This window comes from Dermochelys coriacea, chromosome 7 (genome assembly GCF_009764565.3).
Source record: "Dermochelys coriacea isolate rDerCor1 chromosome 7, rDerCor1.pri.v4, whole genome shotgun sequence".
In the NCBI taxonomy this organism is placed as follows: domain Eukaryota; kingdom Metazoa; phylum Chordata; order Testudines; family Dermochelyidae; genus Dermochelys; species Dermochelys coriacea.
This window is the reverse complement of record NC_050074.1, coordinates 9,443,794-9,464,263: the sequence shown is the minus strand read 5'-3', so window position 1 is coordinate 9,464,263 and position 20,470 is coordinate 9,443,794. Positions and strand designations below refer to the sequence as shown.

The 20,470-nt window shown below is 41.4% G+C and overlaps 1 protein-coding gene across 1 annotated transcript in view; it reads right to left on the bottom strand.

Annotated features, from left to right (window-relative positions):
- MITF (melanocyte inducing transcription factor) overlaps positions 1–20,470 on the bottom strand; it is a 169,675-nt gene that overhangs the window by 51,386 nt on the left and 97,819 nt on the right. Inside the window, 1 exon segment of the mRNA XM_038409976.2 lies at positions 17,285–17,531. Coding sequence (XP_038265904.1) covers positions 17,285–17,531 — 247 coding nt within the window.

Below are 20,470 nucleotides of genomic sequence, written 5' to 3'. Positions count from 1 at the left end.
GACATTTTAGGAAAAAACACAATGCTATGCTTGCATCAATGTGTGTTCTGATGTATTCATCCCACATGCAACAAGAATATATTTCATGATTTAACACAAAAGTCTTGGATTAACATCAGCCTGTGTTTAAAGGCTATATTTGGAAGTTTTTAAAACTGCAGGTCCAAATAATTTGCACCCAAGAGTTTAAGAAGAATTGACTTAGCAACTCACAGCCATTGATGTGATATTAAACAATTCTTGCAGTGCTGGAAGTCCCAGAGAACTGGAAAAAGATAATTGTGGGTCAATATTTAATAAGGTAAATGGGATGTCCAGGGTAATTACAGTCCAGTCAACTTGACATCAATCTTGGGCAAAGTCACGGAAAAGCTGACATGGGATGCAATCAGTGATGAATTAAGGGATATTAGTATAATTAATGCAAACCAACCTGGTTTTAAGGAAAATAGGTGTTGTCAAACTTGATATCATTTTGATATTATAGGTTTGGCTGGCAAAGGCAGTTGTGTTGACAATAATATATTTAGATTTCTATAAGACACTTGACTCAGTACTCCACAACAATCTGATTAAAAATGTTGAGTGATACAAAGTAAAAAATCTATGTGGCACATATTAAATAGATTAAAACACTATTAACTGATATCTTATAAAGAAACAGCAAATAGGGAATCACCATCCAAGGGGGGCATTTCTAGTAGGGTCCCAAATTGATCAATTCTTGGCCAAATGATAGTCAAGGGGTCGACAACCTTTGAGAATTGGCGTGCCAAGTCTTCATTAATTTAAGGTTTCACGTGCCAGTAATAAATTTTACATTTACAGGGGCCCCCAACGAAACCCCAGACTGGCAGCGGGCTGAGAGGTGCCAGCGGCCTGGACCCCGGCCGGCAGGGGCCCAGACCAGCAGCGCAGCACACTCAGCCCACTTCCAGTCTGGGGTTCCGTCTGCCAGCCTCTGTCAGCCAGGGTCCCAGCTGCCAGCTCTGCTCAGCCTGCTGCCGGCCCGGGGTTCTGTCCATCCTTCCAGGCTGGCAGCTGGGCTGGCGGCCAGGACCCTGGCTGGCAGCAGAGCGCCACTAAAAATCAGCTCGCATGCCACCTTTGGCATGCATGCCGCAGGTTGCCCACCCCTATGCTAGTCAATATCTTTATCAATGATTTGGAAGAAGTTTGCAAATGACACAAATTGGTAAAGTGGTAAATAAAAAGAACAGATCTATTCTACAGGACTATCAGAATTCACTTGTACAATATGCATTCCAATACAAATAAGACCCAAGGTCACGTAGGAACCAAGAATGTAGGTAACAGTTGTGGCCAACTATTTTGAAAGTAATGACATAAAAGAATTTGAAGGGTCATGGTGGATAACAAACCAGACATGAGCTCCCAATGTGGTGCAGCGATTAAGAATAAATGTGTCCCTTTGATATTTAAGCAGGGAAATATCAAGTAGAAGTAAAGAGGTGTTATTACTAATGTATGCAGCATTAGACAGACCCCATTACTGGAATACTACCTCCACTTCTGCTATGCACACTTCAAAAAGGATGTTGACAAACCGGAAAGGATTCAGAAAACGAGCAAAGAACAATTAAGGGACTGGGGAGGGGAGAGAGGAAATTGGCCTTCCACCAAGAGAGAGAGAAACAGACTAAAGAACAGCAATCTATTTAGTTTTTAGCAAACAGAAGGTTAAGGGGTGATGTGATCTACAATACTTACCTAGAAAGAAGATTTTTGATAAAGAGGACTCTTTAATCTAGCAGACAACCAGGTAACAAGATCCAATGGCTGGACGCTGAAGTTATGACAAAACAGACTAAAAAGAAGGTGCAAGCTTTAAACCGGGAGGGTAATTAACCACTGGAATAAGATTTCTTAAGAAGTGGTGAATTCATCACTTGAAGTCAGTCTATATTAAATGCCTTTCTAAACGATGTGTTCCAGCTCAGTCAGAAATTACAGGTGTGATTGCTGGAACTACTTGGTGACATTCTGTGGTCTGTGCTCTGCAGGAAGCCAGACTAGATGAACATGATGGTCTCATTGTGCCTTAAAAAAAAACAAAAAAAAACAAAAACAAAAGAAACCTATGAATTTGCCTTTCAGGCTAAAGAATTCCAAAGCACTTAAAATGGTATGCAATCTTGTACGCACCCAATTATTATGATTTATTATTTGTATTATTGAAAAGTAGTTATGTCTGGGATGAAGCACAGAGTAACCACATAGAGTAGTACTACACAACACTATGACAAGTCTAGAAATACAAAATATCAACTAAAAGCATGGGAAATTCAATTAATCAGAGGACTCAGTAAAAAACGGTTACTCACCTTCTCGTAACTGTTGTTTGAGATGCGTTGCTCATATCCATTCCAATTAGGTGTGCGCGCTGGGTGCATGGCCGTCGGAAAGTGTTTCCCCTAGCAGCACCCATCAGGTCAGCTGTGGAGCCCCCTGGAGTGGTGCCTTCATGGTGCTCAATATACAACCCTGCCGACCTGGCACCTCCTTATTTCCTTCTTGCCGGTTACTCCAACAGAGGGGAAGGCACACAGGATTGGAAGGGATATGAGCAATACATCTTGAAGAACAACAGTGATAAGAAGGTGAGTAACCTTCAAGTGATTGCTCATATCGATTCTAATTAGGTGACTCCCAAGCCTTACCTAGGCAGTGGGGTCGGAGTTATGGAATCGCAGATTGGAGCACTGCTCTGCCAAAAGCTGCATCATCTCTGGCGTGCCGGACAATGGCGTAATGAGAGGTGAATGTATGGACCAAGCTGCTGCCCTGCAGATTTCTTGCATCGGGACCAGGGCCAGAAATGCTGCCGAGACCTGAGCCCTTGTGGAGTGTGCCGTAAGAGCCTGGGCTGGCATTTTGGCTAGCTCGTAGCACGTGCAGATGAATGATGTGACATTCTTTTGAGATGAGACTGGTAGTCCTTTCATCCGGTCTGCCACTGCTATGAACAACTGTTTCAGCTTAGTACACTTGATGTAAAAAGCTTGCCCAACTTGCCTAACATCCAGGGAGTGCAGCCTCTGCTCACGGCTACTGACATGAGGGTTAGTATAAAAAAAAATGTCCTGACTAGTGTGGAAGTATGACACAACCTTAGGACGAAAGGCCAGGAGGCATGTAAGTCCCGCAAAAAGAACGCAGTCGGGGTGAAGGGTAAACTCCCCAGCCCAACAGCTAACCACAATAATTAAGAAATAACTAAGAACTAAACTACAAAATACAAGCAGTTTGAATAGAAACTAGGGAATTGTGGGGATCTTGCAAAGCAAGACGCCACAGTTCCAATGACCATCACTAGTGGTAAGAAGGAACTGAAAAGGCACTGGGTCGGCAGCGTCACATATTGAGCACCATGAAGGCGCCACTCCATGGGCTCCACAGCCGACCCGACAAGTGCTGTTAGGGCAAAAACTTCCCAACGACTGTGCACACAGCGTGCACACAACTAATTGGAATTGATATGAGCAATCACTCGAAGAAGAATAGCATATACCACGTCATTTACAGAGTGAGAGATTAAAACTACAAATCGCACATTAGCTATTACCCAATTTCCAAATAATAAAGGGTTAAAGAGGAGACTAACCATTACCTCAACCTGCCTATTACTACACTAAAGTAGTCAATTAAATTCCATCAAATCATGCTTAATTAATAAAACCTGACAGGTACCCTCCAACTAAGTCTTGAACACTTTTGGTTTTTCTCTCCTCTGTCTTTTACGCTCTTTAGAGGGAGACACAAGAAATCAAATTAAAAAAGCTCCAGATGACCGTCAAAAAGAAATGCAATAATTAGTCACTAAGGACAAAACTGGAAATTGTTCAGAAATGGAAAAAGCAAAATCAAAACACCAGGCCCCGTTACAGACACCACACAATATTGTTTTTGTTTAAGAGCCAAGTTATGGACTTGAAACTTGTTGATAATGAACCAGCAGGCATTATTTTAAATCAACCAGTTTTAATAAATGAGCCAGAAATGAAAGAGGCAGGGCTAATTAACAACATTCCTTGATGAATTACCTAGTGGTGTGTGGTAAATCTCTGTGCGTCTTTGTCTTTATCCCCAAATTTATCCCTTACTTATTTCCCAAGAGGTTAAAGGACATGGGGCTAATTAAGGCACCAATCAAATGACAGACAGAATTATTCAAGGTAAGGCTGGGGGGTTTTTTTGCTTTTACTTTTAGGGTTTTGCATCTCTGCCTGGTACTTAATCTAAATTTTTTTTATACTACTGCTAGGAAGGGGGAGGAAAAGAACTAATCTTGTCACGGTCAGGCAGGTTGAAATTGCCATGCAGTGCTGGGCAAAAAGCTACATATTTGAAATTTAGCCAGTAAGAAATTCCCTAAGCCTCTCCTGAATGGCAGGAATGTCTTCAGCTTGTCAGTTTCAATTTATTCACTCTACAGGTTCAGGTTTAAGAAATTCATGCTTCCAAACCAGCTATGTAACTGAAGCAAAGAATCACATTTGCGAAGCTGCATAAGTTCTAAAGGCCTAAATTTCACATTTTAACATCTATCCTACAGTAAAGTTGTTACCATCTGGTGGCCCTTTTATAAGCTACTGCCTCATTGCCAAGGAATTAAAAAGTAAACTAAGCCACCAATATTCTGACGTCTATTTTTTTGTGCTCTTTGGCTCCTTCTTCAGCAGCAGTTAATTGATGACCAACACTAGTCTCCAGATCGAACTCGGAGGTAAGCAAGAGTCTCACGTGCAGATCCAAGGGCAGAATTTGGTTCCAAAACCTGGCATATTGCACGATGGTGCACACCAGAGATGGCCATTTCATCTTCACTTGTGATGAGTCAAGGTACTGATGTTTCCCAAAGAGAACAAAAAAAGGAAAGGGGTGGTAGTGAAGAGTTTGGGACATAATTTTACCAAGTAGCTTCTAACTTTGGGCTGGATTTTTCAGTGGTGCTGAGCATCCACATCCACTGACTGCATTTGTCCATGCTCAGCACTTCTGAACGTTTGGTACCCGTTTTCTTTTAGGTACCCAAATCTATATTTAGGTGACTATTTTAAGCACCAACATTTGAAAGCTGATTTATTTAAATATAGAAGGTTTAAAAACCGAGTCGTAATTTAAGAGACATCAATCATCATAAGCAGCAGACCTGGGGCAAAAATCTTGCTCTTGAGGATTTAACCCACACCAGAGAGGAATAGTGATGGTGCTAGGGGGAGCAGTTACACCATACAGCCAGCCGGGGGCAAATAATGAATATACAGTACGATGGCTTGTGGAAAGGGGAACGTGCTGTGTTGAGTATCTGCTTGCCGCTCCGTGAAGGAGCAAGGAACCTGCAGGCCCACCCACATGTCCAGCCATCACTTCAAGCTGGTTTGCTGCTTCTCTATTCTAGTGCTGAAGCAAGATTCCAGCCTAATACTTCCTTGGCTAGTGCATGGGTGGCAGGAGCAGAGAGGAAAGGCTCCTTGTACTTCATTTCTCTTGCTTCACCAGCATAAAACAAGGCAGGATTTTGCCCTAGGACACAGGGAGGTGGTCTATGGCAGAGCCATGAATACACTGTTCATCATCATTGCATAGAAAATTCTACCAACCAAATGATCACCAACTCAGTCACTTTAGCGTTAAAACATAGAAGCATGTAAAGTTCAGCTGGTTAGCCTATTTTTATATAGAACATAATATTAAAAAACTAGGCGCACACAGATAATTGTGGCTCAAGCAGACTATTTATATCAGGGGCGGGCAAATGTTTTGGCCTGAGGGATGCATCAGGTTTAGGAAATTGTATGGAGGGCCGGTTAGGGGAGGCTGTGCCTCCCCAAACAGCCAGGCATGGCCCAGCCCCCCACCCATATCCCTCCGTTTCTTGCCCCGACAGCCCCCCCCAGGGACTCCTGCCCCATCCAACCCCCCCATTGAACCCTCCCCCATTTCCTGACGGTCCCCCCAAGACCCCTGCCTTATCCATTCCCCCGCTCCCTGTCCCCTGATGGCCCCCTGGGGATCCCCCACCTCTGACTGCTCCCCACCGCCCCATCCAACTCCTCCTCTCATTCCTGACTGCCCCCCCGGGACCTCTACCCCATCAGATCACCCCTTCTCCCTGACCGCCCGCAGAACCCCTGCCTGACTGCCCTCCGCTGCCCCATCCAATCACCCCTTCTCCCCGACTGCCCCCGGGCCCCTGCCCCCATTCAACCCCCTCCTTCCTTACTGCCCCCCCGGACCCCTGCCCCCATTCAACCCCCCTGTTCCCTGCCCTCTGACCACCCCGACCTCTAACCACTACCCCCCACCGAACTCCCCTGCCCTCTATCCACCCCCTCCGCCCCCTTACTGTGCAGCACAGAGCACCAGGTCAGGCCGGGCTTTGCAGCCCTGCCGCCCAGAGCATTGCGCCGGCAGCCCAGTGAGCTGAGGCTGCGGGGTAGAGGCTGGGGAACTAGCCTCCCGGGCCAGAAGCTCAGGGGCCGGGCAGGAGGGTCCTGCGAGCTGGATGTGGCCCATGAGCCGTAGTTTGCCCACCTCTGATTTATATGCATCAGTCACTGCCAGCCCAGCCTACATTTTAATATTTCCTTTTTTTTTCCAGTTGAAATTCTAGCGCTGAGCTCTGCTCCCAAAATGCTCTACTTTGCCGAGCTATGGCTTGAAACTATTCGTAGGAGATGATCTCCTGAGGTCCCTTCCAACCCTGATATTCTATGATTCTAAGTAGACACACAGCACTGTTGACATAGCTCTCATTTTGAGCACAAATACAAATGAATTGGTTCCAGCCCATGGAACGTTTAACCCAACTATCTAATAAGACCTTTCTAAAGCAATGAGCAACACTTACTGGACTTTATCAATGAACTAAGCCTGAGAATGTACAATTCAAGGGGATATTAAGGTGTCCGTAGGTTATGGCAAGTTAGATTACTTTGCAAAGACACACTTGCAGGATGCACGTCTCAAGCCTACATTTGTTTTCATTGGATGGCATTGTGATTTCCCTCCCATGGTTTAAACTTTAAAACCCTTTCTTGTAATTTTGCTCTGCTTCGATGAATTTCAGTGACACCCTCCCTGCTGCTCTTCTCCTTGTTCCATACGCACTTTCTATTACTTTGAAGGTTCCAGCATCCTTATCTCCTCACATTCTCTTCCCTCCTCTGGTTCTTCCTGTTTTGCTGCTCACCTACCAGCACATGCCCTATCACTCACCCTACTTAGCGCACCTTTTCCTGTTGTTCCTGCGACCTCATCCATGCATTCTGCTGTGATCAGATTCTTCTGGAAGTGCATGTTTGAATTTTGCACAAGAGGAAACTCTGAAGCAAGCAATCAGTGCATCAGCCATGATGTACATTAACACTCGGCATCCACTGTCAGCTCAGCCAGGGCAGTGCAATGGGCTGTTTATGCATTAATGCTGACTGGAGGAAGGGCTTGTTGCAGCCATAGTTAACGTCTTTAGTTGGTGGGCCACAGAAGCTCTGCAATGCTTCTAAGATCCACAGCTACAGAGAAACTACACCACCCAAGGTCTAATGCTTCGGACTCCAGTGAGCATGCTCAGAACATTCATACAGCCAGAAACAATTTTTTAGAACTAGTGAGCCAACATTATTGGTCTCTCCCTGACTGACTTAACAGGTGATCATGCTTAGAATTGGATTTACTGCAACAGGCTTAGTGATCACTAACCCATGTGGCTATAGAATCCAAGAAACTGGGAATGGTGGCATTTGAGCAGCATGAGCTCTTGCCTTCCAGATGACTATGAAATTCTTTGTGAGAACATGAAATCTCTCTTTTCACTGCTGGATTTTATTTCAGGATCACAGGTAAATTTGGAACTACAAGGTTGTACTGCGAAGATCCAGCTAATCCTCAGTTTGGGCATGCTAACATTTAGCATCAGATCATGCACTTACGGGACAAGTGATATGAATTTAATCACCTCATTTGCTCTCTGCCCACTAAACCATTTCTCCCCAGGTTTATTCTAACACACTAACTCCTTCAGCAGTAGCAAACAGCCACCAATCAGCCTGCCAATGAATTTTTTCTCCTTCCTTTAGTACCCCCCAAAAGTGGAGTTTTCCTGCCAAAGTAACTCCTACAGAAGCTCTGGAATGGGGAGATTCAGTCTTGGGTAAGAGCCAGCTTTTTCTTAAAACTGCAGTTAACGAAAGAGCTGAACCTCCTGCAATAAAGACTAATTACCTACAATTGGCATCCATGGAAGTAGTGAAAGATGATCAAAGTTAAGTGTATTATATGCACTGTTAGGGCTTGAGCAATCAGCAACTTGTGTGTACTATTTCACCTTTAAGTTCAATTACCGTACTATATATTTTTGATCACTAATGACCACTTTGCCAATATAGAAATTCTGTATTTTCTCTCTGCCACTTGACCCAGGACTGCCAGTACAAGCAGTCTCCAAAGCAAAGCTACCGATTTTCCTGAGGTTCTAATTCTAAGTCTTGAGTGAACACTTTTAAATGACCTCTGACCCAAGACACAAGAACCCAAGTAGATCAGGCCACAGCTAGTCAGACAGGTACTTTTATTTAAATAAAAACTTAGAGTTAAGCCTGCAGCAGATTCTTCATGCACAGATGTTTATATTTATCTAAGAAATCTTCAGGAAGACTACCATCTGCCACCCTCCCAAAGTTACTATAATGAAGCTTCCTAGAATTCACTAAGAGTAATGAGTAATGGTCTCTCAGTAGAACAGTTATATTTGCATTTCAATACTAACTGGTCTGACCAAAAATAAGATAAAATAAAAAAATAAAAATCACTTTCAAGTCAAGATTGTCCATTACGTTTACTGCCCCAACTGCTTAACTAACCATCTACTAAAAACTAGAGCTCAAAAATACAAAATCAACTTGCTATCATACATCTTTTAGATTAACCTGCAATAAGAAAAGAAAGTCATGAAACACAATCAAGTGCACCAATACTGTGGTAGGTGCTAAAATTGCACTGTTCCTGTTCTTCCGGGCTGCAAAATACATCTCCCATAAGGAAACAGATCATGCAGAGTTTCAATTCTCTGTTTCTAACTAGACACTGTAAGTAGAGAGAGTATATTAAGAGCACACAGTATTTCTGGGTAGCAGGGCATATTATTGCAGGAGCAGTAAGAGAACCAGACTATTTCTGGACAGCTGCATCTAGCAGTTAATTTGTACCACCCAAAAGGCGTCTGGCATTTTACAAATGGCAAAGACAGACATGGTGTCTGATCCAATTTATTTTTTAAATGAAACACAATGTGTCGGTGTGCAGACACTAGGGGTAGATAAGAGATGAGAGGGAAGGACAACTATTTGAGCACGTGCACTGAGATTCGATAATAACTTTCAAAGTAACTACAATACAGAAAATAAATCTATAAGATGCATAATAATTTATTGTAGGCAGTGCATCAGGAATGAGATTAACTGAGCAGCTGGGCATTCGGTGAGCCTTCACAGCTATTTGAAATTTTCTATTCAACTGTTCGTACTAGGACACAGCATGTGTTCTACTAGGATAGGCAACAGATTAATCTATTGCAGCATCAGCAGAGACCGACAGTGAATGCTTCAAAGGCAGGCAAAAAAGGGGCCGGGGGAAAGAGCCCCAAGCCACAAATTTTGGCTCTGGGCTCTGAAGAACACAAATTCTGATGAGTTTGGAATCTGCAGGTGTTGATTTGGGTCCCTTTTTAGAAAGGGAAAGGACATCATACAAGGTGGAGTGTGTGTACCTCACATCCAATAGCTTGCAGGAAGGAGTTTCATTTCACATTTACATACTACAGGTACCGGCACCATAAAAGAAAGAAAGAAAGAAAAGCTACGGCCCTACCTTGGAGTAATTGTCTGAACCAACAAGCATAGTGAAGTTCATTCAGGATACCCTGACGCTGCAATCAGAGGTGTGACTGCATGCAGCAAATTACCCATAGCCAAGCTAGCTTAGATACAGCTAGCTTGAGTGACAATACCAGTGGAACTGCAGCAGTATAGGCTAGCCCTTACATACCCTTAGTGGCAGGTATGAATAATGGGGCACTTCAAGGTTAGCTATCTTTGGGGAGGAAGAGCATGTGCTATCCTGAAGCACAAGGCAGGAGTGGATATTCTGCAAACTGCCATAAAGAGAGCGATTTTATTTTGCACATTGCAGAACCAGGAAAATGCTTTGTTGATATTCTCTAAAACAAAAGGAATTGTTTGTTCATATTCTCTAGGAACAGGCAGAAAAAGGACAAGGGGCAATTTTAATAGCCTGAATGAAGGAGATTGGACAGGTTTATGTTTTGTTACCAGGATTCTATTTGCGCAATACCCTGAAATCGATCTAGGCCACTATATAAACAAATCAATAACAAACATTGGAACTCTTGGCAGAGGGACTTCAAGTAGCAAACAAAGTCCATTAACCCTCGAAACTGCGGGATGTGGAGTCCGATCCAGTGATGCCCAGGAGACGTATATGGAGCTGTACAGTGGGGAAACTTCCTTCTCAACTCCCTGACAGTGAGCATAAATATTGGGACAAACATGCAGTAGGAAGACCACAGATTTATTACTATGCTATTGATGAAACCAGATAGAAATCTTGCATTGGGAAGGGGTAGCAGCTGGTGCCAGCCACAGCAGAAGCATTAGTAGTCATCTAAGTGACGAATTCAGGGAACAGCTACCACACTTTCACCTGACATAGGAGACCCACTAGATTCACTTTAGGGGCTGGTTTTGATCAGTATCTGGGTCATGTGATTAGAAATGATACATTAAGACTGCCAGGGAGTTGGACGGTGGGGTCAGCACAAAAACAAAATTTGACCCCAACATGAACAGTAGCAGCTCTCACTGACTGAATTGGGAATTGTACTCTCTGATATTAGGCCTGAATTTGCTCCAGAGTATCTCTGTCAGATAGTAATAGTTTGTATTACCATAGTGCCTAAGAGCCCAAGTCATGGACCAGGATCCCATTCTGCTAGGTGCTGTACAAACAGAACAGAAAGACTGACCCTGTCCTGAAGGGTTTACAATCTCAGTGTAAGCAAGAGAGAACAGATGGATACAGCTGGACAAATAGGGAACAATACTGATTAACCCAATAGGCAGTGGTCCGAGTACATCAGCAGCCTAACCACTGTCAAGTTTGGTTGTTTTTTTTGTTTGTTTTTTTAGAGGACTCACAGAAAAGGAGAGTTAAAATGTAGAGATATAAAGGATCCAACTCATGTAAAGCAATGGAATTTAACTGGAGTTACATTAGGGTAAAATTAGTTTAAGTGAGAGTAGGTGGAAGATGAGATGATGTCCTCGGTATTTTATCTGCCAGGAAGTCTGTGTTCTTTGGCATCTAGTGTCCCTGTTCAAACCATATTCTGCTGGACATGCAACGTGTGAATTACAAATAAAAACAAGGATAATGGGTCCGAAGTTAAAGCAAGCATCTCACCATATGCTTCACCTGACAGATAAACACTATTCACAAATATTATAAAATTATATTCACTTGCCTCACATTGTCATTTCTTACCCATCTCAGGCCATAAGTACACAATATTCATTCCACATACACTTGCAGTCATCTGCTTGGCCTACTGCTATCATCCCAGTAACACCCGCCTGCCAAACAAAATCCTACCAGAACCAGAAGGAGGCCTCAAAGAGCCCAGATTCAGCTGCTTGTGAGCTAAAGTGGAAAGCAAGGTCTGAAGCCAGTGATTCTTGGCTGAGAACGCCCAGGACAGGGACAGCTTGCCACACTTAAGCCACAGGCCCATTAGCTTGAGTAACTCAATCAATCTCTAAGTCACTGGGGCAAGAAACAGCCACTCAGGTCACAAGCCATTTAAGAGGTTATAGGCAGAAGCTGGGATTGGGCAACAGGGGATGGATCACTTGATAATTGCCCTGTTCTGTTCATTGCCTTTGAAATTCTGGCACTGGTCACTGCCAGAAGACAGGACACTGGGCTAGATTAACCATTGGTCTGACTGAGTCTGGCCATTCTTAAATCAAAACGAAGACCTTAAATTCTGCCCAAAAGTCAGATAGCCAGTGCAGACCATGGAACACAGGTGAGATTCATTCGGTGAAGCAACATTTACCAATCAAACAGCCCCATTCTACAGCTGCTGCCATTTCTGAACAGTGTGAAGATGCAGCCCCATGTCACACTCACAATATGGTAAATCCAAACTGAAGGACTCATGGGGATGGATAATGACAGGTGTCTGCATCCTAAAGAAAAGACTGAAATTATTGCAGAGCGCAGATCCTAAGATATATTCTTGGCAGTTGCTGGTATCTGAGCACCCAGAAGCAGCTGGGGATCAAGCAGTAACCTAAATTGTGACCCTTGAAAGTTAGCAGCAAACAATCCCTATAACCAGAGTGGCTTTCCCCACCAGCCTGACTTTAATCTCAGTCCTAAAACAATCTAGGTTCTAAATCTGATCCAAGCCCTGATTCTTCCCAAGTCTCCCGAGTAAGTCTGTCCACCAGTAGGGCTGGAAGAGATGAAAACATACGTCTGTGTCATCAGCACACTGAAGATGCTATACTCCAAACCTCTTTACTAATCCCTTAGCAGTCCCAAATACTTGGACTTGAACACAACTGAATTGAACCATGCGGAATGCTGTGTAAACTCTCCAGTATCATCTTCCTGGATTTCTGAGCAACAAAGGAGTTGAGCCACTGAAGTGGAACCCTATCAAGTCCTGTGAGGGTCTACAGGTACGTTAATGACAGCAAAGGCAGCTGAGAGGCAGTCTTTTAGATCTCCCTTCAATCATGACTAGAAGGTGATCAGCCACCAACCCAACCAGAGTGGTTTCGATACCATGTAAAGGCCTAAATCCAAAATAACTGGAATCAAAGATACACAAGGAGTCGAGATATAATTGGATTTGCTTTACAAAAGACTTCATGGTAGTCTTCAAGACAAGGCAGTAGTAAGAGGTGAGACTTTACCCAGGTTAGTATTTAGTATCCAATACGATTTAAAGACTTACTACTGTAACTGGTGTGTAAGGTACCCAGGAGTCTTCACATTCTCACTACATAAAGAACATAAGTAGAGAAAAATACTTTCAAGAGAACCCTTGTGAAGTACAACTGATAGAGTTTCTTCAATTTGGGGACAGAACTGTGCCACTACAAATTAATAATAAATTCCATACAAATGAAGTGCTTAGACTCGCATGTTCCCCGGTTCAGAACTTTGTCATCTGAAGAACAACTCAAGGACCAAACATTCAGGTTGGCCAAAACATTAAATAACCCTCCCATCCCGCCAAAAAAAATGAATGCAAAACTAAAGAACACTGGGATGAAAGAAGTTACTGCATTTAAAAAAAATAAATAAATTTTAAAAAGTCCATATCACTTAACCAAAATACATTGAACCATTTTAAGCAGACTTACTTACAAAAATGCTAAATTCCTCCATGTAGATAAAAATAGTGTGTGTTTCACACCTCAAAAATGGATTCAGATCTGACATTAACATAGTATGGAATTCAGGGCCTTGGAAATCCTCCAGTAAACAAGGTATTTAATTAACACATTTTAAATTATTTTGTCCTATTTTTGATGCACAGTATGTCTAAATCATTTTGCATCAGTCTCAAGTCACTCTGACACATCTCTGCAGTCTTAGCTCTAAGTGTTAATTCAGGCCAGTGGGAAACAGATAGCAGGATGTGGTTAATCAGATGCATTCCTCATGAAAATTTAAAGCAGCCTGCATCTATTTTGTACAGCCAGTTTCAGCTTTGCAGGGGCATAATGGAATGCCACAACAAATCCTATTATAATACAGGATCCTAACAGATATTGCTGCAGCTGCATTAGGTCTTCTTCCAGAGAATATCAGTTAATTACCCTTTACCAAGCAATAGAAATTTTCATTCTGACGGGTGTTTTCTTACTACACTAAGTTACCCCACTTCAGAGATCAACATGCAATTAGAAGCCCATAGTTAGGCACATTAAATCATATTTATTCATGTGGCCATAAAGAACACATTACATTTTATTATGCAATTTTGAGAGTGCTACAGTTATATGAAGTGGGCTAACATGAATTACTCTTCTTTTGCTGTATTAAGTACCTTCATAACAGACAGTATATGGTTTCTATTAATTATGGTTTTATTAACGCAGCTTTTTAAAAAATAATCCATCTCAAAGCACTTTGTGTCAGACGTGGAAATATCACTATCCTTTTACACTGGGTGAATGAGGCACAGAAGTTAAAGGAGTTGGACAAAGAAACACAGAAAACAGAAAGGTAAATAATTTATTTAACAGGTGTTCCTAAGCCAATTTTCATGTTTTTATGTATTGTGACAAACTTACTTTTCAAAAATCTGATTTTTGAAAAGAAAATTGGGTATCCAAAATCCCATATGTTTACACTATAACCTTCAGCAATTCTGCTTTTAAAAAGTCACTTTGTACATTAACGTTTATGAAAACACAGAAGTCCCGTTTTAGTCTAGCATTTTGTTCAGTCATTAAACCCAGACTACCAGTATAATAAACTTACCTATCATAATACCCTACTCATAATTAAAGCTTATGTCCAGTCTTTAAGGAAGCTGGTACATAGCTCAAAACAAACGACGTGTAAAATATCACCTCTGATTAACTGATATGTAGCAAATAAAAAGTTCCTCAATATACGGCTGGCTGTCAGTTTCTCTTATCTAAAGATATCCTGGTGTCAATTCCACATTTAAATCTGACTGCTTCTTTAAAACATGTGTGTACCTCTGTGGTGAAATTCTTGTCTCATTGATATCTTTGAGAATTTTGCCATGGATTTCTGTGGAGTCACAATGTCATGCCTGGAATTTGTGTGTGTTATGATTTTTGTATCAAACCCCATCCGCATTAAAAGTAACGAAAAAAGATGAGATTCTAGCAAGTTCCATAAAAAAAAGCAAAATTATATGGATTCTCCCCTTCCACAGAGTGTCAGTCATTTCACTAACTATGGTGCTCAGAGTATGGGTTTACACTCACTGATGTAGATGGTGCTAGCACAGATATTTATTTTACTCTAAGATGTACATCAGTCACCATGGAGCAGCACATAAGATTCCTGCGATCCGTATCTCTGCTAGACAGTTTTCCTGCTCCATTGCCTATAGGGATTTTAGTAGACTGTTTTCAAGGCACAGCCCAGGGTAGGGGATTCTGCAGAATGCCCTGCACCACGTGGAAAAACAGGAAGCAGTGGGAGGCAAAATACCTCTTTGTGCACAATGGGGGCACACTTACTACTATTCCCCTTTATAGGGTGGGCCTTACTCCCACTTGGGCAAATGAAGAGGATGGAAGCTGAACAATGGAGCTCCCTTCTCCTGTCAATTCTGGGGCACGGTCTTCCCTAGGGAAGTAGTGAGGTGGCTTTTCCAAGCACAAGGATCTCACTTCTTCCTGATCCCTAGGCATCATACCCAGCAATCCTCATGCCTCTCGCAATTGTGCATGTGTGTGCAGGCCAAGCAGAATCTGCCCCCTTAAAGTGTTATGTTATTTAATAACTGACCATCAGGTACCTCCTGCCAGTTTCTTTCTATTGGAGCCTCTGCTATAACTTCAGGCGCCATCAAAAAATAAGAAACTGCCCCTTCTCTCATGTAAGGCAGCGGCTACAAAATAACGAATCTATAGCATCTTCCTAATACTATTGCTGTGATTCTGGCAATCACATAAACAGGGCATTAAATATTTCAAATTTAGAAGAAATAAGCCAAATATGTTGCTATAATTAAATACCAAAAGGTGGCATAAAACATTACACATACCCAGTGGGAGATTCAGAAATAAAGCTCTTTCACTGAGACTCTGAGTGCATCATCATTTCCTTGTTAATTCAAGTGTATTCTGAATAGAAGAATATTTCACATTACAGTCTACACCGATCAGCTAGGTGTACATTAAAACTACACTATAGTATTTAGCAAGAAATTCAGTAAGTTTCTTCATCACAAACGTTTGATTGGAAAATAAATTCTTTGTTCATTTTAATAGCTTCTGTATTAGGGGGAAGAGTCAGAATATTAGAGCCTGAATCAAAATTCAGATACTTCTTTAATGTTCTTTCTCCTCATGGCCAAAAACATAAATGCTGTACTCAAATCGTATCCTATTTACTTTTTGCAGAACTCCAATAATGGCATTTTTACCATTCTTTTTATTTAACAATGCTAACACCATTGTAAGTGATAGTGTAGCAACAATAAACAAAAATACCTACACAAAACTTGCGGGATAAGCCAAGCGTACACAGTTTGCTTTAAATCTACCAAACTATTCTTAAAATAAATCTTAAAATGGAGTTGACATACAAAAATGCCAGCACTACACCATGCTCTGAAAATATTCTATTGTAACCAACTTCAATTGGATTTACTGGTTTACAGTTTGCTTACTGGCCAGAAAGAGTTACAAACCTTCATACCGTAATAAAAAGAAAAACTAAGGAGTTGCATGTGGTAGATAAAGCAGAATAAGTATGCAAATACTGAATTTTACTTTGATGTCGCATTATTTCATTTATATTTTCAATCATTTTGTATGTTCTTTTAACAAGGTATTTCATGCTATACTACTCTATCTCAACTTACCCAACACGTGTGAAACTAAGTCTGTTCTTGTTGCAGTTTTTCTCGGTAATTAGCAAGGTACATAGTCTCCAGCAGCAGGCTACTAACAAGCTCCTACAGTTTCTAATCTAACAAGGAACCCAAAGCTACTAACAGCCGTCAAAACATTTGAGCAAAAAAGGATTACAATGGCTAGTTGCAAGAGACTGGAAATTCACCCGTATTCCAGATTAAATCCTTTTGAGAAGATCTTTTGTCATGGATTTTGATTCAGTATTTAAAACAATTATTGATCAGAAATTAACTTGCTCTAAATGGAAGGCTGGTTTGAAATATTAATTATTTTAAGAGGGAATCTTCAAATATGTGAAAGAAATTTTCAAGCGAAAAATGTGTTAATTTTGCAACCAACACTTGCATCTGAGAACAAGTTAAAAAATTCATTCTTCTCTTGTACTGGGACACTGAGTTAAAGCTAAAAGTGAAACCAGACCCTGCAGCTTATTTGTGAAGTTTAGTTGCCATGAACATCAGTAACCGTGTCACTATTACATAGACTATGTTTAGACAAGTATGAGAGCCAGTGAACTGAACAAAGTCATGCTCACTTACCTTGAGGACTTCCATTGGCACCTGGGTAGGAGGGGGCAGGTTACAGGGGACACTGACGTTGATGGCTGGTGTCTGACTGAGTGGTACTCTCTGCTGCATGAACTGGGCTGCTTGCTGCTTCTGTTGCTGCTCTCGACGCTCTTGCTCCTGCATCTGCTCACGCATGAGCTGCTGTCGTAACAAAATCCGTGATGTCATACTGGAGGAGCTTAGGGGAGGCTTGGAAGCTCCAGGATGCTCGGAACTGCTGTGGGAAGACCAAAACCACAGACATCTCAGTTTCCCTGGTTAGAATAATTATTTCCTGCGATTGCAAAGTTACGTTAAGTGTGAAACAAAGTGGCTCTCACACATAAGAGAACGAGTAATGAAAAGCTGCCCAGGGTAAATTGGAATTTGGAGCTGATCTACTTTAGGTTCTTAGAAGCCAAATTAACCTGATTACATCCAGCCATTATTTTCAATGTCTATCGCTAGCAGCAAAGAGGGAATTTTTAAAGTTTTACAAGTCTAATGCTCATTAACATCTAATAGAATTACAGTGCTGCTACAACAGGGCTCAACGGAATGCTGTATTTCTTTCATACTCCCATTTACAGTGGCAATGCTTCTATTAATTAAAAATCAAAAGAATGTATTTAGCATCTTAAGTTTAACAGAACTTTACACAACTCTTTAGGTAGACATTGGGGGTCAGGGAGGATTCCCAGAACCACTGAGGTTGAGTCCTGCGGGTAGAGTTCTAGAGAGCACATGGAAACCCCTCCACACTAACTTGGTGTTCAAGGGTGGTTTGGGGCAGTGGCCCCTTGCACCACATTAGAGTTCTAGTAGATTTGCTAGTAGCACTCTCTTCAGGTGCAAACACTACTTGTGACAGTATCAACTCACTTTGAGGGCACTAGCAGGCCTGAAGTGAGGAGTGGGATGTGGGTGCAGGTAGGGCAACCAATAGCAACAGCTTGTAGTGGATCCATGCTAGGAGGGGAAGTGAGGGGTATATGGGAGTAGCTGCAAGGGGACCTCTGCAATGCAGGGTTTTTCATGGATGGAATGATCTAGCCCGTTCTTTGCTCACAACTCAATGATTAATACAAATCCCATATTTTACATATATAATGACAGGAAAAGCAGACAGAGAGAAAGAGAAAGAAAAAAGTAACTGGAAAAGTTGAAGACAAGATATTTTAAGAGGACGCTATTTGTTTTTTCCTAAACAGGTGACACAATCAAAAGTGTAAAAGGCAGACTCAGTGCAGGTTAATAGTATCCAACCTGTTCATTTTATATCCTGCCTACCAAGGACTATAATCAAACAGATACTTGACCAAGGACAACTTTGGGAGGATAAGAAAGTTTGTGGTTTCTAGTTCATTCCCATTTTGATCCATTTCACATACGCTACTTTTTTTTTTTTTTTTTAAAAAATACACACCAAAACATCTTGCAAAATATTTCTGATTTTTTCCAACTACTATGCTGTATGATGGCATGCATATTTAGATTTGCTATAATTATTAGTCACACTTTATACTAAGATTCTATTTATGAATAAAAACAAGGAGTTCGGTGGCACCTTAAAAAAAACTAACAGATTTATTTGGGCGTAAGCTTTCGTGGGTAAAAAGCCACTTCTTCAAATACCACTTCTTCAAATGCATTTGAAGAAGTGTTTTTTTTTACCCACGAAAGCTTATGCCCAAATTAATCTGTTAGTTTTTAAGGTGCCGCCGAACTCCTTGTTGTTTTTGTGGATACAGACTAACATGGTTACCCCCTGATATTTATGAATAGTTTACAAAAGTTAATAAATGAATAATAGATGATGTGTGTTTTACAGTAGTATATAAAGTAGTATGCAGTATGTAGACGACATCAGTAGAACGTGTTTTAAGTGGATATATGCCACCTATTGACCTCTTGCATGCTATAGCAATCTACAATAGCCAATTAATCAGTCATTAAAAGCCCTTTAAAAATGGAACCTTAATAAAAAAATAACCATTATTGCTATGGTGTCTTTCATCCAAGAACCACCCAAAATAATTTAAAACCACTGGGCAGCACTTCTATGTAAGGTAGGCAAGTGCATTTTGTAGATGGTTAAAAGTTACTCAGCAGTTAAGAACAGATAATATTACAGAAACAATGCATCCACACAAGACAGCAAAGTGCTCTTTAGGTATGTATACACACACACAAACCCCTCCCCAGTACAGACATGGGATTTGTTGCTTGACCCTGCACCTTTGCAGTTGATCGGTGTAGGATCAAACCCACAGCGTATGCAGAGTGCATACAGTAGGATTGGGATTTTCAAAAGCCATAACTTCTATTGAAGTCAGAAACAAAGAGCACTAACACCTGCTGTGTCCGACTTATTAAGAACCATATCCCAACACCTCCCAACAGAAATCTCAGCTGCAAAACATTTTTCCTATTAGATTAAATGTTAATCAAACAGCATTAATCACACAAAAATTAAACGGTATTATGCCCATTACAATTTAAAATGTATGATGCTTATTTGCATCACTTGCTTTCAAATGACAGGAACTACATTAACAAGTTAAAGTGCAGCAGTTCCAGAAAAGCAACACCATTGCACAGGTAAAGGGCCAGATTTTCAGAAGTGCTCAGCACCCAACATCTCCTATTGAGAAATTTGATCCCCCGGTGCTCAACACCCAATAGTTTCCATTGCTCTCAGTGGCAGTTCAGCTCTCCAGCAAATCTGGCAAGCGATGTTTAGAACCATATATTAAAATTAAATTGTTCACAGTAGGAACAACAAAGGAAAGGGGTTATTTTGTTTAAATAGTATTATTAAACCCAGATTTTCCACAGCGCACAATCTAATTTTCCTTAAAAAAAGGGGGGGGGGGGACGGGAAGAGACTGTGTTGCTATTTAAGGCCTGTCAGGTTGAAACATTCCCAGAGAGACTGATCCTTTTGATAAAACAAGAGAAAACCTTTGTGGTGAAACTAATGCAGCTGTGGAATAATCGTACTAATTAGCTGCTCAAGACAAGTCATTGACTGTGATACTCACAAAAAGAGCCTCTCAATTAACAGTGAAGTATTCCCATATCCTAAACCATCACAGTGTTCTTTAACTTTGTTAAAGTTTGGGAAAGCTTTTAAAAGACATTCACACATTTCCAAACTGCAGAAAAGTTCTATTT